This window comes from Pelodiscus sinensis, chromosome 29 (assembly GCF_049634645.1).
Source record: "Pelodiscus sinensis isolate JC-2024 chromosome 29, ASM4963464v1, whole genome shotgun sequence".
NCBI lineage: Eukaryota > Metazoa > Chordata > Testudines > Trionychidae > Pelodiscus > Pelodiscus sinensis.
In genome coordinates this window covers 1,098,560-1,120,177 of record NC_134739.1, presented here as the reverse complement: position 1 = coordinate 1,120,177, position 21,618 = coordinate 1,098,560, and the positions used below count along the sequence as shown (strand labels likewise).

Genomic DNA, 21,618 nt, shown 5'->3' with positions numbered 1-21,618 from the left:
CTGCCCCAGGCTGTGTGCTCTGATACAGCAGGACCAGGAGCCAGCGTGTACCTGTTACAGCAACCGATAAGCTCACGGTTGTCTGTTAACTGTCTGAACGGCTACACTGTTACAGGCCTAGTCTAACCTCTCAGGCTCCAATGTCCCAGCCTCCTCGCCACCAATCATCACCCTCAGGTGCCAAGAGATCAGGAGACTTGCCCAGTTAGTCGCAGCTCCCTTTTCCCAGAGCTGTCTCCTCACCAGCTCCTGGTCCCAGACTACTCCGGGTTCTTGTCCCTTCTGCAACACTCAAGGCAGATCCCTCCCCCTGGCTGCCCCCAGGGGCTCACTGAGAGCACAAGAGAGACAGGCTCCCCTCCCCCTATGGCGTCCAGCCCATCTTGGCAGCTTTTAACACATGCAGTGTGATTTTCAGAGGCTTGTAGCTGACCCACTTTTTTGTGTTTTGTTTTACAGAGAAAGCAAAAGAGACACTTGCTGACAGAGGCTGTCTCCCTCTCCCAAATTTGAAGTCACTGCTCCAAAGCACAGAGAAATTAAAACTTAAACAGAAGAGCTGCAAGAATTTAATACAGCCAAACCTTTCCCCAACCTCATTTTCTGAAACAGCTGAACCGTTTTTGGGAAGAAAAATTTTCAGCCAGATAAATGCCAGCAGGGAAAATTTCACTTGAAAGAAAATAAAAACAAAGTCTCACAAGGAAAAGCATCAGGCAACTGTAACTGCCAGTTCTGCGTATAATATGCATATGAATAAATCTACCATATTAAGAGAGTGTAGTTTAGTGATTATGAACACACTGTGCGAGTTACAAATCCACTGTTCATTTACGGCCATAGACTTGAGTAAGCAGAAGAATGAACATAGTAATTAAGAAAGCCCGCATATAAACTAAATGCTAGAAGCACACTTCAGAGGAACTGTCACTAAATGAGCTTTCCTTCTATTCCTGACAGACACCCCTTCCACAACCAGTGAAAACACCCTCAGCCACCACTGGAGTGAGCGTACGGGTGTGAAAGCCCATCTCTGAAGTCACATTCCAGGATCACTATCAAAGGGGAGCATTTACTGCAGGATCTACTTCTTTTCATGGCCACCCCTTGAATGGCACCACAAAGCGACTGAGCACTTGCCATCTGCATGGAGCAGTTTTCAGCTAGTAAGAGTTTGAGGGACTTTCAAAGTCTCTGAAGCAATGGGTCAACTAATCCCTCGCACCGAGAGCATTTTACTTCGAGCAAACGGAAGGCAGCTGAGAGCTGATATTTCCTTTTCTTTGTTTTGATTTGTAGGCTTTGCTGTGAGAGGGGAAGCCTGACTTTGTGATAGATATTTAGGGACTGAAACTTGTATTGCTCCCCTTTGAGAAATCATCACTATGAACTAGTTTTATTGGCTTGTCAGAAAAGGGATGGTTGGGGACCCAGCTGTGCTGTTTCACTGGCAGTGCAGACAGGTGCCTTTTGAAACACCAAGTGTCTGGAAAACCCATAAAGGATACCAAGGGCTGGGAACCCCCATCAGGGTGAGAGTCTTTGAACTGAAGATTACGCCTAGAACAAGAGCAGCTCACTAGGGTAAGAATCTGCCTGCAATAAGTTGTTTAGTGAATTAGCACTGGCTATGCATTCTCTTTTCATTTAGTAACTTACTGTGATCTGTTTTCACTTAAATCCTACTGTCTGTATTTAGGAAACACAAGTGTTTTTCTTATCTGTCCCAGTGTAAATAACTTACCGCCTGGGGAGGGGACACAGCCAGTGTGCATAGTTCTCTTTCACTGAATGAACATCCTCATGAGCTTTCCTTGTGTAAATCTTTTACACATATTAAGAGATTTATTTGCCATTTTGATTCCTTTTGGGGGTTCTGCATTCTCCCAGAGCTGAAGTGGTTCAGTGTCTACACAGCTCTTCAGAGGGGCAGCAATCCCAACTCTGTGCCTTGTTTGGGGGAGACCACCTATTGGGACAGGGCGGTGGGGAGCCCCATAGAGCAAGAAAGCTGGTTTCAGTGGAATGTTCAGCAATCCCAAGGGGTCTTCTGTGACTGCACCCCGTCACTGTGTATCCAAGGAAGACCAGAAGGCAAGTATTTGGTACCAATCTGGACATTGGGAGAATCATCTGGGTAACAGGAAGCCAAGACGTGGGTTACTTTTAGATTTAGCCGCTTTCCAGGTTATATCAACGAGAACTGTATAAGCAAAAAAAGCTGGATCGTTATCTAAGGAAACATCTACCACACGTATAGGTATGCTGGATATAGGGCAACCAGCACAACTTGGGGCAGCCAAGCATCTGCCTTACAGCATGGCTGGTACAAAGAGAACACCAAAGGGGATTATTTGAATGCCGAAGCCCGTAAGGGCACAGAATGTAATCAACAAATCACCTGCTCTCAAAAGTTCCCAAGATTAGAAAATTTTAAATCATGTGGCTGTGTAATGCATTGAACATGGCTAGGCCTAGCTGGGAAATGGCTATCTGTGGTAAGTCTTGTGGATGGGGAGGAAGCCATAGATGTGGTCTCTCTCGACTTAAGCAAGGCTTTTGATACAGTCTAGCATGACCTTCTCAAATAAACTAGGATGATACAATCCAGATGCAACTACTATCTGGCGAGTACATAACTGGGTGAAAAAACATTCCCAAAGAGGAATTATCAGTGGTTCACAATTAAGCTGGAAGGGCATATCAAGTGGGAGTCTGAGGGATCAGTTCTGGATCCAGTTTTGCTCAGTATCTTCAACATTTTAGACGAGATACAGAACACATTTCTAAAGTTTGCCGATGATGCCAAGCTGGGAGGGGTTTGCAAGTGCTTTGGAGGATAGAGTCAGCATTCAAACTGATCTGGACAAACTGGAGAAATGGTCTGAGACAAACAGGATGAAATACAATAAGGACAAATGCAAAGTGCTCCACTTAGGAAAGAACAACCAGTTGCACACACACAACATGGGAAGTGACTGTCTAGGAAGGAGTACTGCAGAAACAGATCTAGGGGTCATAGTGGATCACAAGCTATATACTAGTCAATGGTATAACACTATTGCAACAAAAGCAAACATCCTTCTGGGATGTATAAGGAAGAATATTGCAAACAAGACATGAGAAGTCATTCTTCCACTCTACTCCGTGGGCTGATAGGCCTCGACTAAAGTATGGGGTGCCCTTCTGGGTGCCACATTTCAGGAAAGAGGTGGACAAATTGGAGGAAGCCCTGCGAAGAGCAACACAAATGATTAAAGGTCAAGGAAATATGACTTATGAGGGAAGACCGAAAAAAAGTTTATTTTAGAAAAGAAAAAAAGAGGGGAGCTAACTGTTTTCCAGTACATACAAGGCTGTTACAAGGAGGGAAAATGGCTCTTTTAAACATCTGAGAATAGGATGAGGAGCAATGGGCTTAAATTGCAGTTAGGGATGTAAAAGGTTAATCAGCTACCTGGTAAGCTTTAGCCTTACCAGCATGCTTATTAAGTAACTGGTTAACTGGAGGGCTGGGCTAAGTCAGAGCAACCTCTCCCACGCCTGCGGTGTAAGCTAGCTGGAGCAGCCCCCTCCGCCACAGGGCTCTAGAACTCTACAGTTAACTGCTTAAACATATTATTAACAGGATAACTTTTAAAATGGGCATTTACATCCCTAATTGCAGCAAAGGCAGTTTAGGTTGGACGTTAGGAAAAACTTTCTTCCTATCAAGGTGGTTAAACACTAGAATAAATTGCCTGGGGAGATCATAGAATCTCCATCACGGGAGATTAAGAGCAGGTTAGATAAAACTTAGCTCTGCCACTAGTGCAGGGGACTGCACTACATGACCTCTTGAGTCCCTCCAGTCCTACGATTCCACGCTGGAATCCTAGATTTCTGGATAAAATACTTTGAGGAAAAAAGGTATCTAAAGATCCACTCAAGATAATCTGACCATGAAAGCTCATGAGCTCTCTTTCTCATAATGTATCTCATAATGGACTAGGGATTATAAAGTCTAATTCTATAGTATGAGACATTATATTCATGTCATTTTTAAGAAAAGTCTTGTAAATGAGTTCCAGTAGTTCATGGATTAGGGACCCAGTCTTATGGGGTTCCAGAGGCTTCTGTATAGAAAGATTAACCAAATAATCTATCTAGCCATTGGGACTCAGTGCTCAGTCTAAAGGATCCGCGATGGTCGAACCGCGAAGTAGCGAGGGCTCACTGTACAGGATAAACTTAAAAAACAACCAATGGTCTGGTAGCACTTGGACTAACAAAACATGTAGATGGTGGTATGAACTCTCGAGGGCTCAGGATACCATCTACATGTTTTGTTAATCTATATAAAGTGCTACCAGACCATTAGTTGTTTTTTAAATTAAGACAGTGAACAGCGCATTAAAAGCCACACAAATTCCACCACAAGTAACTTGGTTGATACTTTTTATAAACATATTTGACTTCAGGTCTTCTCTCACATCCCACAACTGCGGGGGCTCTCTGTGCTCCATTCCTGCGATGCAGTGACACCGCCAGCACGTGGTGGATGGAGAGTACCCCAACATCTCTCAGGTAGTCTGCCATCTCTAATCCATCAAGGCAGACTGAGTCTTTGTGGCAGCTTTTCACAAGTCTGATGCTTCATTCTGAATTTATATTATGCTCAAATGCCTGTCAAACGAGCGGTTTCATCTCTCGGATAACCTAATTAAAGCTTAACTTTTAATTCAAATGCTGAAAAAAATTCACTCTTCAGAGTGAGCCTAACATGGTAATTCACTGGCAAAATGAAAACCTGAATTCTGTGCCACTCCCTTCCTCACACTGTACACAAATTTGATAGGAAACATGTTTATTGATCAGAAACCTGAGCAAGCAAAATATCTCGTTCTCAAAAGGCAAGAGTCAGTGCTGGATTCCTTGAGGCCCAACATGGATTCATGCAAATGGTCAACTGTGCTACTCACACAAGTTCCAATGCTCTGCTCCTCTTACCCCGTAGTTCCACACACCAATAGCTGATGCCAGTCAACGCCAGCCAAAGAGACACTTCCTGCTGTCTCCAAATCCATCAATACCTTTGTGTATCTGAAGCAAGAGAGCAGCCGAGGCGCAAGACTGACAAGTTTTTTGCTTGAATTCTTCTTTAGGAGACTGGAAGAATTGGAAGCATTTTGCATTTTTCCTCCTCATGGATATTCATGGGAACAGGGAATTATGGAGATAGAGCTGTGAGCAGAATGCACTAAAGAGACAATGCTGAAGAGAAAGTAACTTGTGCGCTCTTACTCACTCCAGGAAGATTATGAAGTTCTGGATTAGACAGAACAATTTTGGAAGGTCTGTCCATGGAACATGGTTCCTGCTAGAAGAGACGAGACCTTTCTAAAGTTCTTTTGTAAAAGATAAGCCCGGGCCAAACAAACGAAGGCATTTATTAGAACAAGAACGGACTGGCTCAGAGAGCAAAAGTAGTCGAAATATTACCCATATTTTATTTTCATATACTATAATTATCTGTTATAGGAGCCAGGATTTTTATCAAACACATCCCAAATAGGGCTACTACCTGCACTGAAACTCTGTGCAGTCACACAGAATTAATTTGCAGGAGGCTGAAAATGCCAAACTAGAGTTAGGGACGTGGTTTGTCATGAGACAGTGATGATGTACTGCAATTCATCTGAGAAACAGAGGCCCATGGGAATGGGGTAGCAGCTTTTAGTCTGGCCTGACAATCAGTGCACCTAACACACTGCTGCCATAATCGGTATTTAAAACACATCAGGTAAGATACCATTAGAAAATGAACTAAATCAATATTACTGCGAAACACAGGTATGATGTATGTAGAGAGTTATTCATATGAATTATGTTCCTAAAATGTGTTTGGCAAACAAGGCATTAAGTCACTCTTTTCTACACAATGGAATGTGCATTTGCTTGGCTGACCAGCCTGCTCGTCTGGCAGCAACAATGAAGGTGTATTTACATAAAAGTTAAACAAAACCATCCAGCTATCAAGGGAAAGTAGTAATGACTCTGCTATCACCCCAGCAGGGGAGGAACCAGCATAAAGACTTTGCCAGACTGCCTAGTGCGTCTTCCCAGAAGAATAAAAAAGCTTCTCTGAAAATATATTTCAGTGGTTTACTGGGTTAGAAAAACTAGAGAATCTGTACCTCAAACAATAAGCAATTGAATGAACTGATTATATTCAATCTTACTGTAGTGCAAAAGCATATTAAGTAAGGTCTTTTATGAAACCCATCACACGGTATCCTTGTGAAATTGATGTATTAATACTATGTAAGAAAAGATGGATAATCACTAATATTGTGTTTTAACATAACCAGACAAAGGGAGAGAAGCAGACAGGAGGGAAGGCAGATATTTCCTATGTGAATTAAACCTGGTGGAAGCAAAACAATAGAAATCTCATTTACATTCGAAGCAAAAAGAGGATGGGAAGTCCAAATAAGGTGAGAACAAGAGAAACCCATCCTGCATCTGGGGACAAGACAATGAGTTTAGAAAGGCGTAAGGAGAGAGAAGACACCGACTTGTCCATCACTAGTCTCGGCTTGACAAAGCCCTGGCTGGGTTGATTTAATTGGGACTGGTCCTACCTTGGGCAGGGGGCTGGACTTGATGACCTCCTGAAGTCTTTTCCAGCTCTATGTTTCTATGATTCTAGACACACACAAGGGGTCACAGGCTCTTGCAAGCTGAGAAAGATGGGTCCTTGAAGTCTTTGGGAATTGACTACGGGTGAGAAACCCGCATAGGCAAAGATCTTTCAGGGTATGTCTACACTACAAAGTTAGTTCGAACTAACGGACGTTAGTTCGAACTAACTTTCATAGGCGCTACACTAGCGCTCCGTTAGTTTGAATTTAATTCGAACTAACGGAGCGCTTAGTTCGAACTAGAAAAACCTCATTTTATGAGGATTAAGCCTAGTTCGAACTAGCTAGTTCGAATTAAGGGGTGTGTAGCCCCTTAATTCAAACTAGTGGGAGGCTAGCCCTCCCCAGCTTTCCCTGGTGGCCACTCTGGCCAACACCAGGGAAACTCTTCTGCCCCCCTCTCGGCCCCGGACCCCTTAAAGGGGAACGGGCTGGCTACGGTGCCCGTGCCAGGTGCAAGCCTGCCAGCACCCAGCCAGCAGACCCTGCACTTGGCACGGATCGAGCCAGCCACCCGATGCCCCCCAGCCCTCCCCCTCTTCCCGGGACCAGGCTGGCAGCTCCCGGGAGCTTGCCCGGGACCGCAAGAGGCGGGCACCCGCCTGGGCTAGTGCAGACATCATGGACCTCGTCCACGATCTCCGCACTAGGCACAGGAAAGTGGCCGTCTAGGGCAGGAGAGCTGCCAGCCTGGCCACCCAGGAGCAGGTGTGCAAGAGAATCAAGGGGGTCCACTGAGACCCCCGACCCTGAGCTTACAATGGCCGTCCTGGGTCAGACCAAAGGTCCATCTAGCCCAGTAGCCTGTCTGCCGACAGCGGCCAACCCTAGGGACCCTGGAGGGGATGGACCGAAGACAGTGACCAAGCCATTTGTCTCGTGCCATCCCTCTCCAGCCTTCCACAAACCTTGGGCAGGGACACCACTCCTACCCCCTGGCTAATACCACTCCATGGACCTAGCCTCCATGACTTGATCTCACTTCCCTTTAAACTCTGTTCTAGTTCTAGCCTTCACAGCCTCCTGAAGCAAGGAGTTCCACAGGTTGACTCTTTGCTTTGTGAAGAACAACTTTCTGTTACTAGTTTGAAGCCTGCTACCCATTCCTTTCCTTTGGTGTCCTCTAGTCCTTCTTTATGGGAACTAATGAAGAACTTTTCTGTATGCACCCTCTCCACCCCACTCATGCTTTTAGAGACCTCTAGCCTGTCCCCCCTCCGTCTCCTCTTTTCTAAGCTGAAAAGTCCCAGTCTCTTTAGCCTCTCTTCATATGGGACCTGTTCCCAACCCCTGATCATTTTAGTTGCCCTCCCCTCTCCCAGCCTCTCTCTTCCCCTCTCCCACCTCCTTTTCCCAGTCTCCCCCAGTTTTGTTCAATAAAGACAGATTCCATTTTGGAAGACACGTTATCTTTATTTTGTACATCAAGAAGAGGGGTTAGGGAAGGGTAAGTGGAAGGAGGTGAGGGAGGAATGGGGTACGAGCCCCCGATGGGGAGGACTGGGCTGGCTCTGCGGGCTTCTGGGGGTGGAAGCTCTCCTGCAGCCCCCCAATTACCCCCCCTCCCAAGATGGCAGCCTGCGGCAAGTGCAGCCGGGCTGATGGCCGAGTGGTGTGATATGCCCAGTGTGGGTAGTCCGGGCACTCCAAGCCAGGACTGCTTTGCAAGCGGGGCACCCTTGAGAACTGTCTGTCCGGGGTGGGGGTCGGGTCCCTTTAAGCACAGCCCTCGGCTAGCCTGAGGCAGAAGCTCCACGCTCTAAGTCCTCCTCTGATGCCCTGCCGGCACTGCTTCCGGCCATCCTTAACCTCGGTTCAGGGTCCACTTAATGTGGACATGCTAGTTCGAATTAGCAAACGCTAATTTGAACTAGTTTTTTAGTCTGGATCTGTTAGTTCGAATTAGCTTAGTTCGAATTAACTAATTCGAACTAAGTTAGTTCGAATTAACGTTGTAGTGTAGACATACCCTCAGCTAGGGAGGCAAGGGAAAACAGCCACGTACACTACTGTGGAAGGTCCTGGCTGAGAGAAAGTAAGCTACGGTAGAAAAGAAAAAGACTACTCAGAAATCTACCCTGAACCAAGGTTGTAGCTTAGAACACACGTGTTATTTTTATTCACTTGTAAGTGTTTTGCCTTTTCCCTTGTGCGTGAACTCACTTCAACCCTCTTTTTGATTTTTTGATTAAATATACTTGCCTTATCTTTCATCTACGCAATTCCATGCGGTGTTTCAACAGAAGCAATAAGCCACACTTTAGTCTCTTCAGAGGAGGAAGGAACCTTATTTATTTTCTAACTGTTCCAGGAAAGAGCTGGACACTTCAGGACAGATGATTTTGCTGAAACTAGGGACTGGGGTGTATTTGGGACACCCTGCAAGTAGCAAACAAGGCCGGTGGGGCTGTTCTGTGGTAGGCAGACTCAGATTGGTAGGGTCAGAGTTCTGAACCAGGGCTGCACAGCACACAAACTCAACAAATTGGACTGAGGGTTGTTGGTGCCGATTGGGAATCACAGCAGCAGAGTACTTAAAGCACCCAGGGCCACAGGGCAGGCAGTGACAACCCTGCAATGGTCTAGGTTGCACCCCCAAAATGTTACATCACACTTCATGATACATGGCAAGCAGGAAAGAATGCACAGTCCCAGAATAATCTACTACACAACCCAGAAAGCAAATCCAAAACTGATTTGGAAATAAGAGGGGGAAAATAATGTCAAATCTAAGCCTAGAACACTGACCAGGACAAAACATCACATATTTGGTGAACCAAACAAGTAAAAACATTCCAGATTCAAAGGACTCACACTTACCCCTGGGTTCACCTTCAGAGCATATCTCCTGAAGTCATGTAACGTAAGACTTCAGAACACTGACTAGTACATGCAGCACAGTTACTAAGTTATTACCACACTAAGGACTAGTGTAAGCCAATGAAATTGACTAATGTTAGAAAACAGATACACAAATTTACTGCAGATGTATCTTTACCTAACAAAGGAATCCTCTAGTCTAGAGACAGACTGATGGGCTAACTAGGGATGTTGGGATGAGGTTAATCCAGTCAGTTCTCCTGACTAGATTCTTCTGTGGGGGAGAAAACATTTTGCAAGAAAATATCAAGGTAACACTTTACATGTCAAGCCGAAAGTGATTTTTAGACATGATGAAAGAGAAAGTTGAATAACTTAGAGAAATAAAAATGAAACAAATAAAAACCAAGTTTTGAAAATTGCAGACCATTCGCAACTCCCGTTCGGTTCAATGCATGTTCCAGGGCTGAATACATATCCTTTGGCAGGCAGAAACTCAGTGAAACCCAGGTGCTTAGTGCAGTATCTTGGGTGTTATTTGACTTTGAGGCCTTGTCACCACTTGCCGGAGGTTCGACACTCTAGCGATCACGGTCTAATAAAGATCTGTTAACTCGAACGCTGAGGGCACCCTGTCGGCGCCGGGACTCCTCACTGTCATGAGGTGTAAGGGAAGTTGACAGGAGCATTTCTCCTGTTGCCCTCCCGCAGTAGGGCAGCCACCAAAAATCAATGCAAGGTACATCGACACCAGGTGAGAGGCAGGGGACTCACAAGCGGTGATGAAGTGGGGGATTGTATTCGCTCTGTTCACTTCATGTTGCATGTGGTTCCTACTGTCCTGCAGTATACCTTGTGTGTACCTCAGTTTCCCTGGGCACTGCACCAAAACCTAGATGGCGATGGCAATGGCAATTCTTGTGCGAGTCTTCCTCCCGTACACACTGGCTGATGCTTTCTGTACCCTGAACCGGGGGGGGGGGGCAGGGACAGGGGGTGATCAGGTGACAACTTTTGCCTGGGAACCTGGACAAAGGCTGGAGGCAGGGCTGGCTGCAGGGCTGAGTGCTTTGAGTGTTTCCCTGGCCTCTCCCCAAGATGGATGGTGCTGGCTGCTTCTGGTTCCTATGCCGTGTCCCTGTCACTAATAAACCTGTGCCACCTGCAAGTCACATCTTACTGCTTATGCGGGTGCCGGGCGTGGTGATTCCCCCACCTCGGTGACACGTTCTCAGGAAGTGAGGTTTGAGGTCTACCTAAATGAGGTTCACACGACCACCTTTACAAAGTTTCTATTGGCTCTGGAAGATGTGGTGACAGCATAATGGCATGTAAATGGACATATGGATGGCCAACGTGGCAGCCTTGCAAATATCTAGTAAGGAAATGTTACTCAGAAACACTGCTAACGTTGCTTTCATTCTTGTCAAATGAGCTCAAATCCACTGAGGCGACAGCTGAAGTCTTGGGACAGGTCTTCACTATGGGCCAGATTGATGGGGCAGTGATCAATCCAGCAGGGAGCGATTTAATCGCATGTGGTACAGACACCAACTGACCACCGATTGCTCTCCTGTGGGCGCCAACACTCCACCAGAACGAGAAGAATAAGGGGAACCAACAGGGGAGATTTTTGTCAACCCAGCATGATGCAGACCCTGCAGTAAGTTGATCTAAGTAAGTTACTAACATAATGCTAATTGCACGGCTTAGATCAACCTGTCCCCAAAACGCAGCCGTTGCCCATCTCTCCAGGGATCACCTAACCCTTCCCAGGGCAGCAACAGGTACGGTGAAGCACAAAATGGTTCAGACTTATCCAGACTGTGTGGGGCGGCTGCTCCACTCTGGCCAGAAGGTGTCACAGTGGGGACACGGCTGGAGAAAGCTGCACAGAGCCCTGGCCAATCAGGAAGAGATTTGTAAGAAGCTGAGGGTGGCCTGCTGGAGCAACCCTGTTATAAGGAGCTGCTCAGCAGAGCAGAGAGCAGAAGGCTCCCGACCAGTGAGGGTGCAGGACAGACTCCCAGTGAAGGAGAGGCATCTTGGACAGAGCAGTGCTTGGCAGGCTCGGGGGAGCTAGGAGGGAGGCTCCAGCCTGATCCCTCTCGGATACAGGGCCCAGACAAGGGCCAAGAAAGAGCAAGGGGTCACAGGGAAGAGAGCCAGGAAATGGGAGAGGGGGAGGAAAGGTCAAGGGTGCCAGAGGGACCCAGAGTGGCTTGCCCCTCACGTGAGGAGCTAGAACGGGGCTGCAGTTGGCCAGGTTGGCAGACAGTGAGACCGAGGACTGAAGAGGACCCCCAAACCCTTGGAGCAATGCAGGTCCAGCACAGAGAGCGACGACAGGGGAGACACTGGCTAGCAGGGGGCCCCCTTCTGAGGGCTGAACTAATTCCCGGCATAGGCCAGCGGGGGAGTCCCAGCTCAGGGCCAGCAGCTGTCCATTTCAGAGCTGGCACACCGCATGGAGCCTGGGGTCAGCGGGGTAGTCCCAGCAGCCCTGCCACGGTGAAACGCGAGCCCAGAATCAGCTGGGGAGTTCCCCGCCGACCCTGGGCTCTGCGCGGCATTTCAAAGAGGCTTGGAGCCTGGGCTTCCTGCGGCGCTGCCCCTCTGGAACGGCACCGCGGCGTTTCAAAGCAGCAGCGCCGCAGAACTGACCCCGGGACCTCTGCGCAGCGCGGCCGCTTTGAAGTACTTCCCTCTCCTCCTCCTCTCGCTGCTTCTCTCCCAGGGGTCTCCAACCTTTTTTTAGCATGAGATCATTCTGAATTTAAGTGCAATCCAAGATCTACCTCACACCCAAATACCTTGGCCCCGCCTCCTTTGTGCGTCTTGCCCTGCCTCTCTGAGGCCCTGCCCCTGCTCACTCAATTGTCCCTCCCTGCCCCATCCTCACTGAGGCTGCACTTGGGGCACAGGCTCTGGTCTTGGACTAAGGGATCTGGAGTGCGAGGGGCTCTGAGCTGAGCTTGGGGCAGGCCGTCGGGGTGCTGGGGGGAGTTCTAGGAGCAGGCTCTGGGATGGCGTTTGGATGCAGGAGTGGTCCGGACTAAGGCAAGATCTTGGGGGTTCAGAAGCGGGTTCACGACTGGGCTGGGGTTTCAGGATGTGGGCTCCAACTGGGCCCTGCTTATATCAGGTGGCTCCTGGGTGGGGGCGCAGTGGGGCTAAGGCAGGCTCACCCCTGTCTGGGCCTGCATCACTCCCAAAAGTCGTCAGCAAACTTGCTCTATCCCTAGTCCTGTTGTGCCCCCTCTCTGCTCTGTGGAGACAGGATACAGGGTGGGAAAGGGGGCACTTTGACATCAGTGCCCTTCTTCCTCCCCTGCCCTGCTCAGCAAGTGGGAAGGTCCTGGGGGAACAGCTCCAAGGCAAAGGGCCAGAGATGCACAGCAGGAGGAGGAGCAGCAGCTTAAGTGCTGGCACTTGATAGTCAGGGGCCAAACCTGTCAGGATCACCTGTCAGAGGCTCCAAGATCTACTGGTAGATCCCGATTCACTGGCTGGTGACCACTGCTCTATCTGACAGAGGCAGCAAGGGGGGAAGGGGCGGAAGAGGGGGGGAAGCGACTAGTCGACTATTCTGTCTAGTCCTTAACATTCGTAACACAGATATGGCTGCTCCAGAGATGAATACAGCTTAGGAGAAGACTGGTAAAATATACCACCTTGTTCAAATGGAACAGAGCAGCGGGGACAAGATCTGTGTGTGGGGTCATACAGCTACCGTATCTCTAGACAACTGTGTGTAAGGAGGCCCTGACATCAGAGATCCTTCTTACAGATGTAACTGCTATTAGGAAGACAATTTTCAGACAAAAGAGGCTCCATGGACAAGGCGCTAGGGGCTCGAAGAGAGGACCCATTAGAACTACCAGAGCAGTTCTCTGGTCCCACAAGGGACTGGCTCTCAGAGTAGAAGAGACAGACGGAGAGCTGTGTTGGTTGGTCAAATTGACAGTGTGAAGGGGTCATAGAATCAGCACTGACCTGGCCACATTGAGAAATGAAAGTGAATTTTGGCCTGATCCACCTTGATGGTCTGTGGAATGAGGATAGGAGGAAAGACACAGAAGAGAGTTGACGGCCAACCGCAGTGGAATGTATCAGAGAAGAAACCTGGACTTAAGTTTCCTCTGGATCACAACAGATGACATTTCCCATTGATTATGTGAACGTCTTAAATGATCCCATAGTATCTCAGTCATATCGCTGTAAGAATATGAACCGGTGAGTGTCTGATATGGTCCCAGAAGGCACAACAAACAGGCTCAAAGCACCGGAAGGAACAAGCGGTGTGACTGGTCTGTTGCCCAAATAACGCAGGAAGCAGCAATGCAGAGGGAGGCAGAACTGTCAGTACCAAACATGCCAGTGATGGAAGCGGTGTCAGTCCTGATGTGACACCGGACGGGGGGGGTGTCGGTGTCTGTGTGTGTGTGTGTGTGTGTGTGTGTGTGAGAGACACACACACATGGGGTGGTACTGCACACTTCTGTAATGGCTTTCCACTGCAGTGGTGCCAAAAAGGTTCCCAGCACAAGATCTGCCATAGCAAGCCAATACTGGCTCTGTTCCCACAACCGGAAGAGAAGTATCGGGCTGCTGCGTTCACGGGCAAGGATTCAGCAGCTCGTTCAGCTGGAGATGACACAGCCCTAGGAAAGTCCTGGGCCAATGGTGAAACAGGAACCAAAAGGCAGAGGACATCTGTTGTGCCCGGATATGCTGGATACAGTGAGTCCTGGAACCTCTCTCCATGGCAGCAGATGGGATGGAGGCTGGAACTGGAGTCAACAGCTCGTGGTTTCTAACCTCGCTGCTGAGTGCCAGGGAAAAGTCAGAGGTACCCACATGTCAGTGCCAGCTTCATGCTGGTCCTCACTTTTCTTAGGGGAGACAGAATCACCCCAAGACCTGGAGCTGTTTCAATTGGTCATCTCAGCGCTTTTCCTTGGCACAAGCAACACTCCTGGACGTAAAGTGGCAGCAAGGATGCTCCAGCTTGATGACAGCTTCAGCATCTGTTCAAGCAGGCCGTGTGGGGCACAAGTCTGGATAATTTGCAAACTGGGCCATGCTCCTGGAGGTAGGCCTTGCTGAGACTGAGACCCAAATGTGGGGCTGGCTCTGTTGGGCATCGCTGTTCCACAGGATGGACAATGCTTAACCCCCGGTAAGACCAGTGCTGGGTGGGGACAGACTATTCACACTAACTACTAAGTGTATACAATAAGAAACTAGATTAAGACCATCTGCGAGGTTGTGCAAAGGAACTGAGGGGGTCAGGGAAGCACCTAGTACTATGACAACAAATCAGGAGGGATCAGTTACAAGCTCTGCCCCTCTATGGGTACTGCTAGGCAAAACCTCTGGCTCTGGCACACTGGGTGCACACAAAGCTAAGTGGAATACACAGCCGGATCTACTTGAATTGCTGCTTCTCTACACAGAGAGCATAATTAGTCAACACTGACAAAGCAAGTTCATCAAACAGCTTTAAGGGCTGTCACAGATCTAATGAGCTGGACTCCGAATTTTCACAGAAAAACTGACCTCTTAAAGTGGTTTGCCAGGACTCCCACCAGTTCTCCAATTCTGCTTTCGTTGGTTGGCTGTCTGCTGAAGAGGCAGACAATGAGGTCTTTATTATCCTTTGTGTGGAAGACCACAAGCTCATCCTTTCCATTGGAGACACTCAGTCCCATCAACTGCAAAGAGAAAGGACAGAAGAGTCTTATGGCAAATACCTCAGTAACAAACTTTCACTACTAGAGGAAAGGACTAAATCTAATGCATCTTTTCCACCTTGAATTTCCATCTCCTACTTCAGTACACCATCTTTTCAGTTTTTGGCTTTGAAAGACTCACAGAACTAAATTTTCCATGAGAAAGTTTAGCATGAATGGCTCTTTCAACGCTTGCCCAGAAACCCTAGGAAAACACAAGGCAGGGAAGGAAGATTGAAACCACACCATAACCAGGAAGCCAACAATCAGAACTATCTGGCTAGACTGACTCTCTCCTCAGACCCTATGCCACCAGCCCCCCAGCTACCTTTATGATGCCACTGACTTCCTGAGGAAACAACAAATCATCAGTCATTTACCTGAAAACACCATCCTGGCCACCATGGACGTAGAAGCTCTTACACCAACATTCCACATGAAGACAGATTACAGGCTGATGTCATCCCTGATGACAGCACTGCACACCTGATTACAGAGCTCTGCGACTTTGTCCTCAACCACAACTACTTCTGATTTGGACCCAATTTGTATCTTCAAGACAGTGGCACAGCCATGGGCACCTGCTTGGCACCACAATACGCCAACATCTTTACCGCTGACCTTAAACAACATTTCCTCAGCTCTCACCCTCTGGCACCTTTACTCTATTTACGTTACATCGATGACATCTTCATCATATGGACCCGTGGGAAAGAAACCCTTGAAAAATTTCACAGGGATTTCAAAAACTTCCACCCAAACATCAACTTCAGCCTGGATCAGTCCACAAAAGAAATCCAATTCCTTGACACTATAGTACGATTAAACGGACAAGTTTCCACCACCCTATACCAGAAAACCACTGACAACAGCTACACTTACTTTCATGCCTCTAGCTTCTATCCCAGACACATATTGTATACAGCCAAGCTCTAACATACAACTGGATTTGCTCCAATTCCACAGACAGACACAAAAACCTACAGGATTTAAATAGAGCATTCTTAAATCTGAAATACCCACCTGGAGAAGTGAAAAAACAAACTGACAGAGCCAAAAAAGTACCCAGATAAGAACTCCTTCAAAACAGGCCCAAAAGAGAAAACAACAGAATTCCACTTGTCATCACCTAGGGTGTGTCTAAACTACACCCCTCTGCCGACAGAGGGATGTAGATTAGGCACTTCGAAAGTGCAAATGAGCCCTGGATTTAAATATCCCGGGCTTCATTTGCATGCTCACGTTTGGGCGTTGTGCCGATGACATGCCCTTTCGAAAGTGAAAGTAAAGTCTAGCCGCAACTCTCCTGACACGGGGGAGCTTTTTCGGCAGATCCTGTACTCCTTAAAAAATGACTATTTTCACTTTTGAAAGGGCGCATGATCAGCACAGCGCCCGAACGTGAGTATGCAAATGAAGCCCGGGATATTTAAATCCTGGGCTCATTTACTCTAAGTGCTTGATTTGCATCCCTCTGCCAGCAGAGGGATGCAGTCTGGAGGTAGCCCTACAGTCCACTATTTAAACCCGTCCAACACATTATCAACAATCTATCCTGGAAAATGACCAGTCACTCTCAGAAGCCTTGGGGGATAAACCAATTCTTGCTTACAGACAACCCCCTACCCTGAAAAATTCTTCCCGGTAACCACTCAACACATCTCCATCATAAGCATCCAGGAACCCAACCCTGCAATCAGCCCCAGTGCCAACTCTGCCCACACATCTACACAAGCGTTATCAACAATGGACCCAACCACATCAGCCATCAAATCAGAGGCTCATTTAACTGCATATAAACTAACGTGCGATCTATGTCATCAAATGCCCCACTGAAATGTATATCGGCCAAACTAGACAGTCTCTACGGGAACGAATTAATGGACATAAATCAGATATCCGAAAAGGCAACACACAAAAATGTGTTGGAGAACACTTAAATCTTCCTGTATACTCATTGATCAATCACAGAATCATAGAGCTGGAAGAGACCTCAGGAAGTCATCAAGTCCAGCCCCCTGCCCAAGGCAGGACCAATCCCAACTATCCAGCCAGGGGTTTGTCAAGCCAAGATTTAAAAACCTCTAGAGATGGAGATTCCACCACCTCCCCAGGTAACCCATTCCAGTGCTTCACTACCCAACTAGGGAAATAGTTTTTTCCTAATATCCAACCTAGACCTCTCCCACTGTAACTTGAGACCACTGCTCCTTGTTCTGCCACCTGTCACTACTGAGAACAGCCTCTCTCCATCCTCTTTGGAACCTCCTTCAGGAAGTTGAAGGCTGCTATCAAATCCCCCCTCACTCTTCGCTTCTGCAGACTAAACAAACCCAAATCCCTCAGTCTCTCCTCAAAGGTCATATGCTCCAGCTACCTAATCATTTGGGTTGCCCTCCACTGGACCCTCTCCAATGCGTCCACATCCTTTCTATAGTGAGGGGCCCAGAACTGGACACAATACTCCAGATGCGGCCTCAGCAGAGCCGAATAAAGGGGAATAATCACTTCTCTAGATCTGCTGGCAATGCTCCTCCTAAAGCACCCTAATATGCCACTCACCTTCTTGGCTACAAGGGCGCACTGTTGACTCTTATCCAGCTTCTCATCCACTGTAACCCCCAGGTCCTTTTCTGCAGAATTCCTACTTAGCCATTCGGTCCCCAGCCTGTAGCAGTGCTTGGGATTCTTCCGTCCCAAGGGCAGGACTCTACACTTGTCCTTGTTGAACCTCGTCAGATTTCTTTTGGCCCAATCTTCTAATCTGTCTGGGTCACTCTGGACCCTGTCCCTACCCTCTAGCTTATCTACCTGCCCCCCAGCTTAGTGTCATCTGAGAAGTTGCTGAGGGTGCAATCCATCCCCTCATCCAGATTATTACTAAAGATGTTGAACAAAACAGGTCCTAAAACCAATCTTTGGGGCATGCTGCTAGAAACAGACTCATGGATCTCCAAGTCACTGTTTTGTTTCAGACCAATTCCAGAAGCCAAATACACAGAGAAGGACTGGAGCTTAACTTCATTCACAAGTTTAATTCTTATACTAATGGTTTGAATGGGTTATCGGATGGCTCGCACATTATCACCCAACCAAACAATGAAGGTGCTAATGGTTCTTGATGTCTGTGTAGAATCTGGTGTTCGTTATCTTCCTTTCCAAGTGCAAACTAATGGTTCTTATCAGTCTCTTTTAACTATGTAGAATAGTGATAGAAAGGAAGCCGTGTTTTACCTATGTAGTCTTTGAGATGGTACTAGACTGTTGTTTGTAAAAGTTTTTCCTGTTACAGACTCACTGGTTTACCCCTCTGAAGCTTAGCTCCTCACTGTCTCTCACAAGGACAATAAAAAAAATCTTTAACACTATTGTGGCGCTACCGGAAGCACTTGCAACCAACACCACAGGAGCACCACCAAAATTTGGAGATACTACAGACCAAGGTTTCCCAACCTATGGGTCACAACCCAAATATGGGCCACCATGACATTTCAAAAGGGCTGCCAAGTGTCTCCCCAGGTGGCTCTGCCACCCCCACCCCCGCTTTCCCTCCCCCTGTGTTTGAATTGCCTTGGGTCACCCAGTCTTCCTGAATTGTCAAAATGGGTCTCCATCTGGAAAAGGTTGGGAACCGCTGCTATAGACACAAGGGAGCCCTGGACTATTCTCCTATTCAGAGGTGGCCATGCTGTACTGGTCTGACAGCAGCTCACTGCTTCTGGACTAAGCCTTCAGACAAATTATACAGACCCATTTTCATATGTCAAACACCCAGCAGTGATGTCCTGCATGCAATAGGGTTTTACTCTCCACTATCCACAATACTTAAAAGCAAATTTTAAAAACAAGTTACTCTTTATGCATAGAAATTGTCAGCCAGCTGAGTGTTCAGTGTCTCTTAAAATTAATTTGCATGTTTAAATATCATGCCACCGCTCACAATAGACCCCCATGAATTAGTGCTATCCAGGCTTTAAATGTGCATCTACCGGGGAGTGGGGGGGGGGGGGGGGGGGGTCGGGGGGGAAGGAATGAATGGAAATCAATGAATTTTAAAAGCCTATTTAAAAATTAATAATTAACTGAGCTGCTTTAGGAGGCCAACAGCCCTTAAACAAAGAATTCTTGTGTTTTTTCTATTTCAGACTTAAAAAATTACAACCAAATCATGAACATAACCCATAAAAGGAAAGATAATGGTCTCATTATATACAGAGAATGGTAATCATTCAGTTTTCCAGGGTGTTAACTGAGAAGATCAGAAAAACTCAAAACTCTGAACATCTGTCCTTTTTAAAAAATCATAAATATATATACATATTATAAAAAGGTAGCCAAATCCGAGATTCTTCCCACTCCTTTGTCAGTAACCTTTAAACTGCCCTCTGCCATCTTAAAAAAAAAAAAAAAAAATAAGTCCCCCCCCCCGAACGGGAAACTAAAATGAATGCTGCATTAAAACTACTCCCAACACATTTGGTTTATAGGAGAATCTGAGAATAGAAAAACATTAATCCAATCAAGGCTGTAAAAGGTTGGGGGTAAGGAATGACATCTCAAACAAAAATACCAAAGTCCCTTGAATTTTCGCCTTTTCCAGAGAGCTTTGACTTTTTTTCCCCCTGCCTGGATTAAAAAAAATCATGACCTAAGTGTGACATAAGTAAGTTTCCAGACTAACTAATGTCAGATTCCTCAATGTGTGTAGCATGTTCAAGCAAATAGGGTTTGTAATTCCATACACGAAATCAAAGACTCCTTTGTAAAGAGACAAGGAAACAGTGCAAATGCCAGGATCTGAATTGCACTAATCAGTCATGCAAAAAGGGACAGTCTTTGCTACTAAATATGAGCAATAAGCAGTTAAGGGAGATAGGAAATTACAGGAGAGCTTCTTCAGTTAAAAACAAGTGCCCGAGTAGCACCAGACATCAGCTGACTGTCTCCAATGTGATTTCCATGGAAACACCATCCCTAGGGATGTTGCCATGTTGATAGGGTGCTTTAGCAATGTTGATAGTGAGTATTGCTGGCAAGCAGATGAATTTCAGCCAGGTTCACCCTTGTACACATTAAAAGGGCGATCCATCTTCCAGATGAACATGTATCTTTCTAGCAAAGAACATCCAATAGAGAAAGCACAGGGGCTGGAGGTAATAATTATCCATTTATGTCTTTAAAACATCCACATCAATGCAAAGAGCAGTGTGTTTTAATCAAATAAGTCCTATAACATTGTCTGCTTTTAGCAGCCCCCTCATCAAAGAATGCATCAATCTAGAAAAGTCCTATTACTGAAGAGACCAGGTGTGCTGAAAAATGAGAACTACACTAGGCAGTTCAAATGGGAAGAGACAAACCGCAAACGTTCAGATCACTAGATAAGGTACAAAACAGAGAGAAACGATGGATGCGCTTCACCACTTGGGTTTAATTCAGGGAGCCCAGTAAACCAAAAAGCCAGAACACTTTATATTGTGTTAAAATCAGTGTTTCTTAAACTGTGTTGTGCAGCACACTGGTATGCTGTGAGGCAGTTGGAGGTGTGCCACGAAGAACAAAAGAGTTCAAAATGGCCACCCTTAACGGGGCAGGCAGCCTTTCCCCATTCCCTCCTCAATAACTTTCCCTCGACTCTATTTCTCTTTCTTTTTTTGCTCAACAAGAAAATCCTTGGTGTTCCTCATAAAAAAAAATTGTTTGGTGTACCTCTAACTTAAAAAGTTTAAGAAACACTGGTCTAAATAATCTGAACTTTGTATTCTCTCCTCTGGGCTGCCCATTTCTGCTTGATGCCACTAAGTCAACTGTCCATCAGTATGACCAGGATTCAGGCAGTCTGCCTCAGCGCTATGATACAATTTCTTTGGCCTTTTTCCACTATTGCCAAGGGTCACATCCTGTAATAAAAACAAATGCGAAGATGACCACAGATTGCAAAGCCCTGGTTTACTATTATAGGGTTTCAAGAAGACATGTTAGAATCATAGAGCTGGAAGAGACCTCAGGAGTCATCAAGTCCAGCCCCCTACCCAAGGCAGGACCAATCCCAACTAAATCAACCCAGCCAGGGCTTTGTCAAACCGAGACTTAAAAACCTCTAGGGATGGAGACTCCCTGCCTTCCCTAGGGAACCCATTCCAGTGCTTCACCGCCCTCCCACTGAAATAGTTTTTTCTAATATCCAACCCAGTCCTCCCCTGCTGTAACTTGAGACCATTGCTCCTTGTTCTGCCATCTGTCACCACTGAGAACAGCCTCTCTCCGTCCTCTTTGGAACCTCCCTTCAGGAAGTTGAACGCTGCTCTCAAATCCCCCCTCACTCTTCTCTTCTGAAGACTAAACAAACCCAAATCCCTCAGCCTCTCCTTATAGGTCAT

At 46.8% G+C, this 21,618-nt stretch overlaps 1 protein-coding gene across 3 annotated transcripts in view; it reads right to left on the bottom strand.

Annotated features, from left to right (window-relative positions):
• Positions 1-21,618, bottom strand: part of MYO1D (myosin ID) — a 301,918-nt gene that overhangs the window by 79,510 nt on the left and 200,790 nt on the right. For all 3 annotated transcript variants that reach the window (XM_075911435.1, XM_075911436.1, XM_075911434.1), the window contains exon 21: positions 15,066-15,220. In XM_075911435.1, the coding sequence (XP_075767550.1) occupies positions 15,066-15,220 (155 nt within the window). The remainder of the gene's footprint in view (positions 1-15,065; positions 15,221-21,618) is intronic.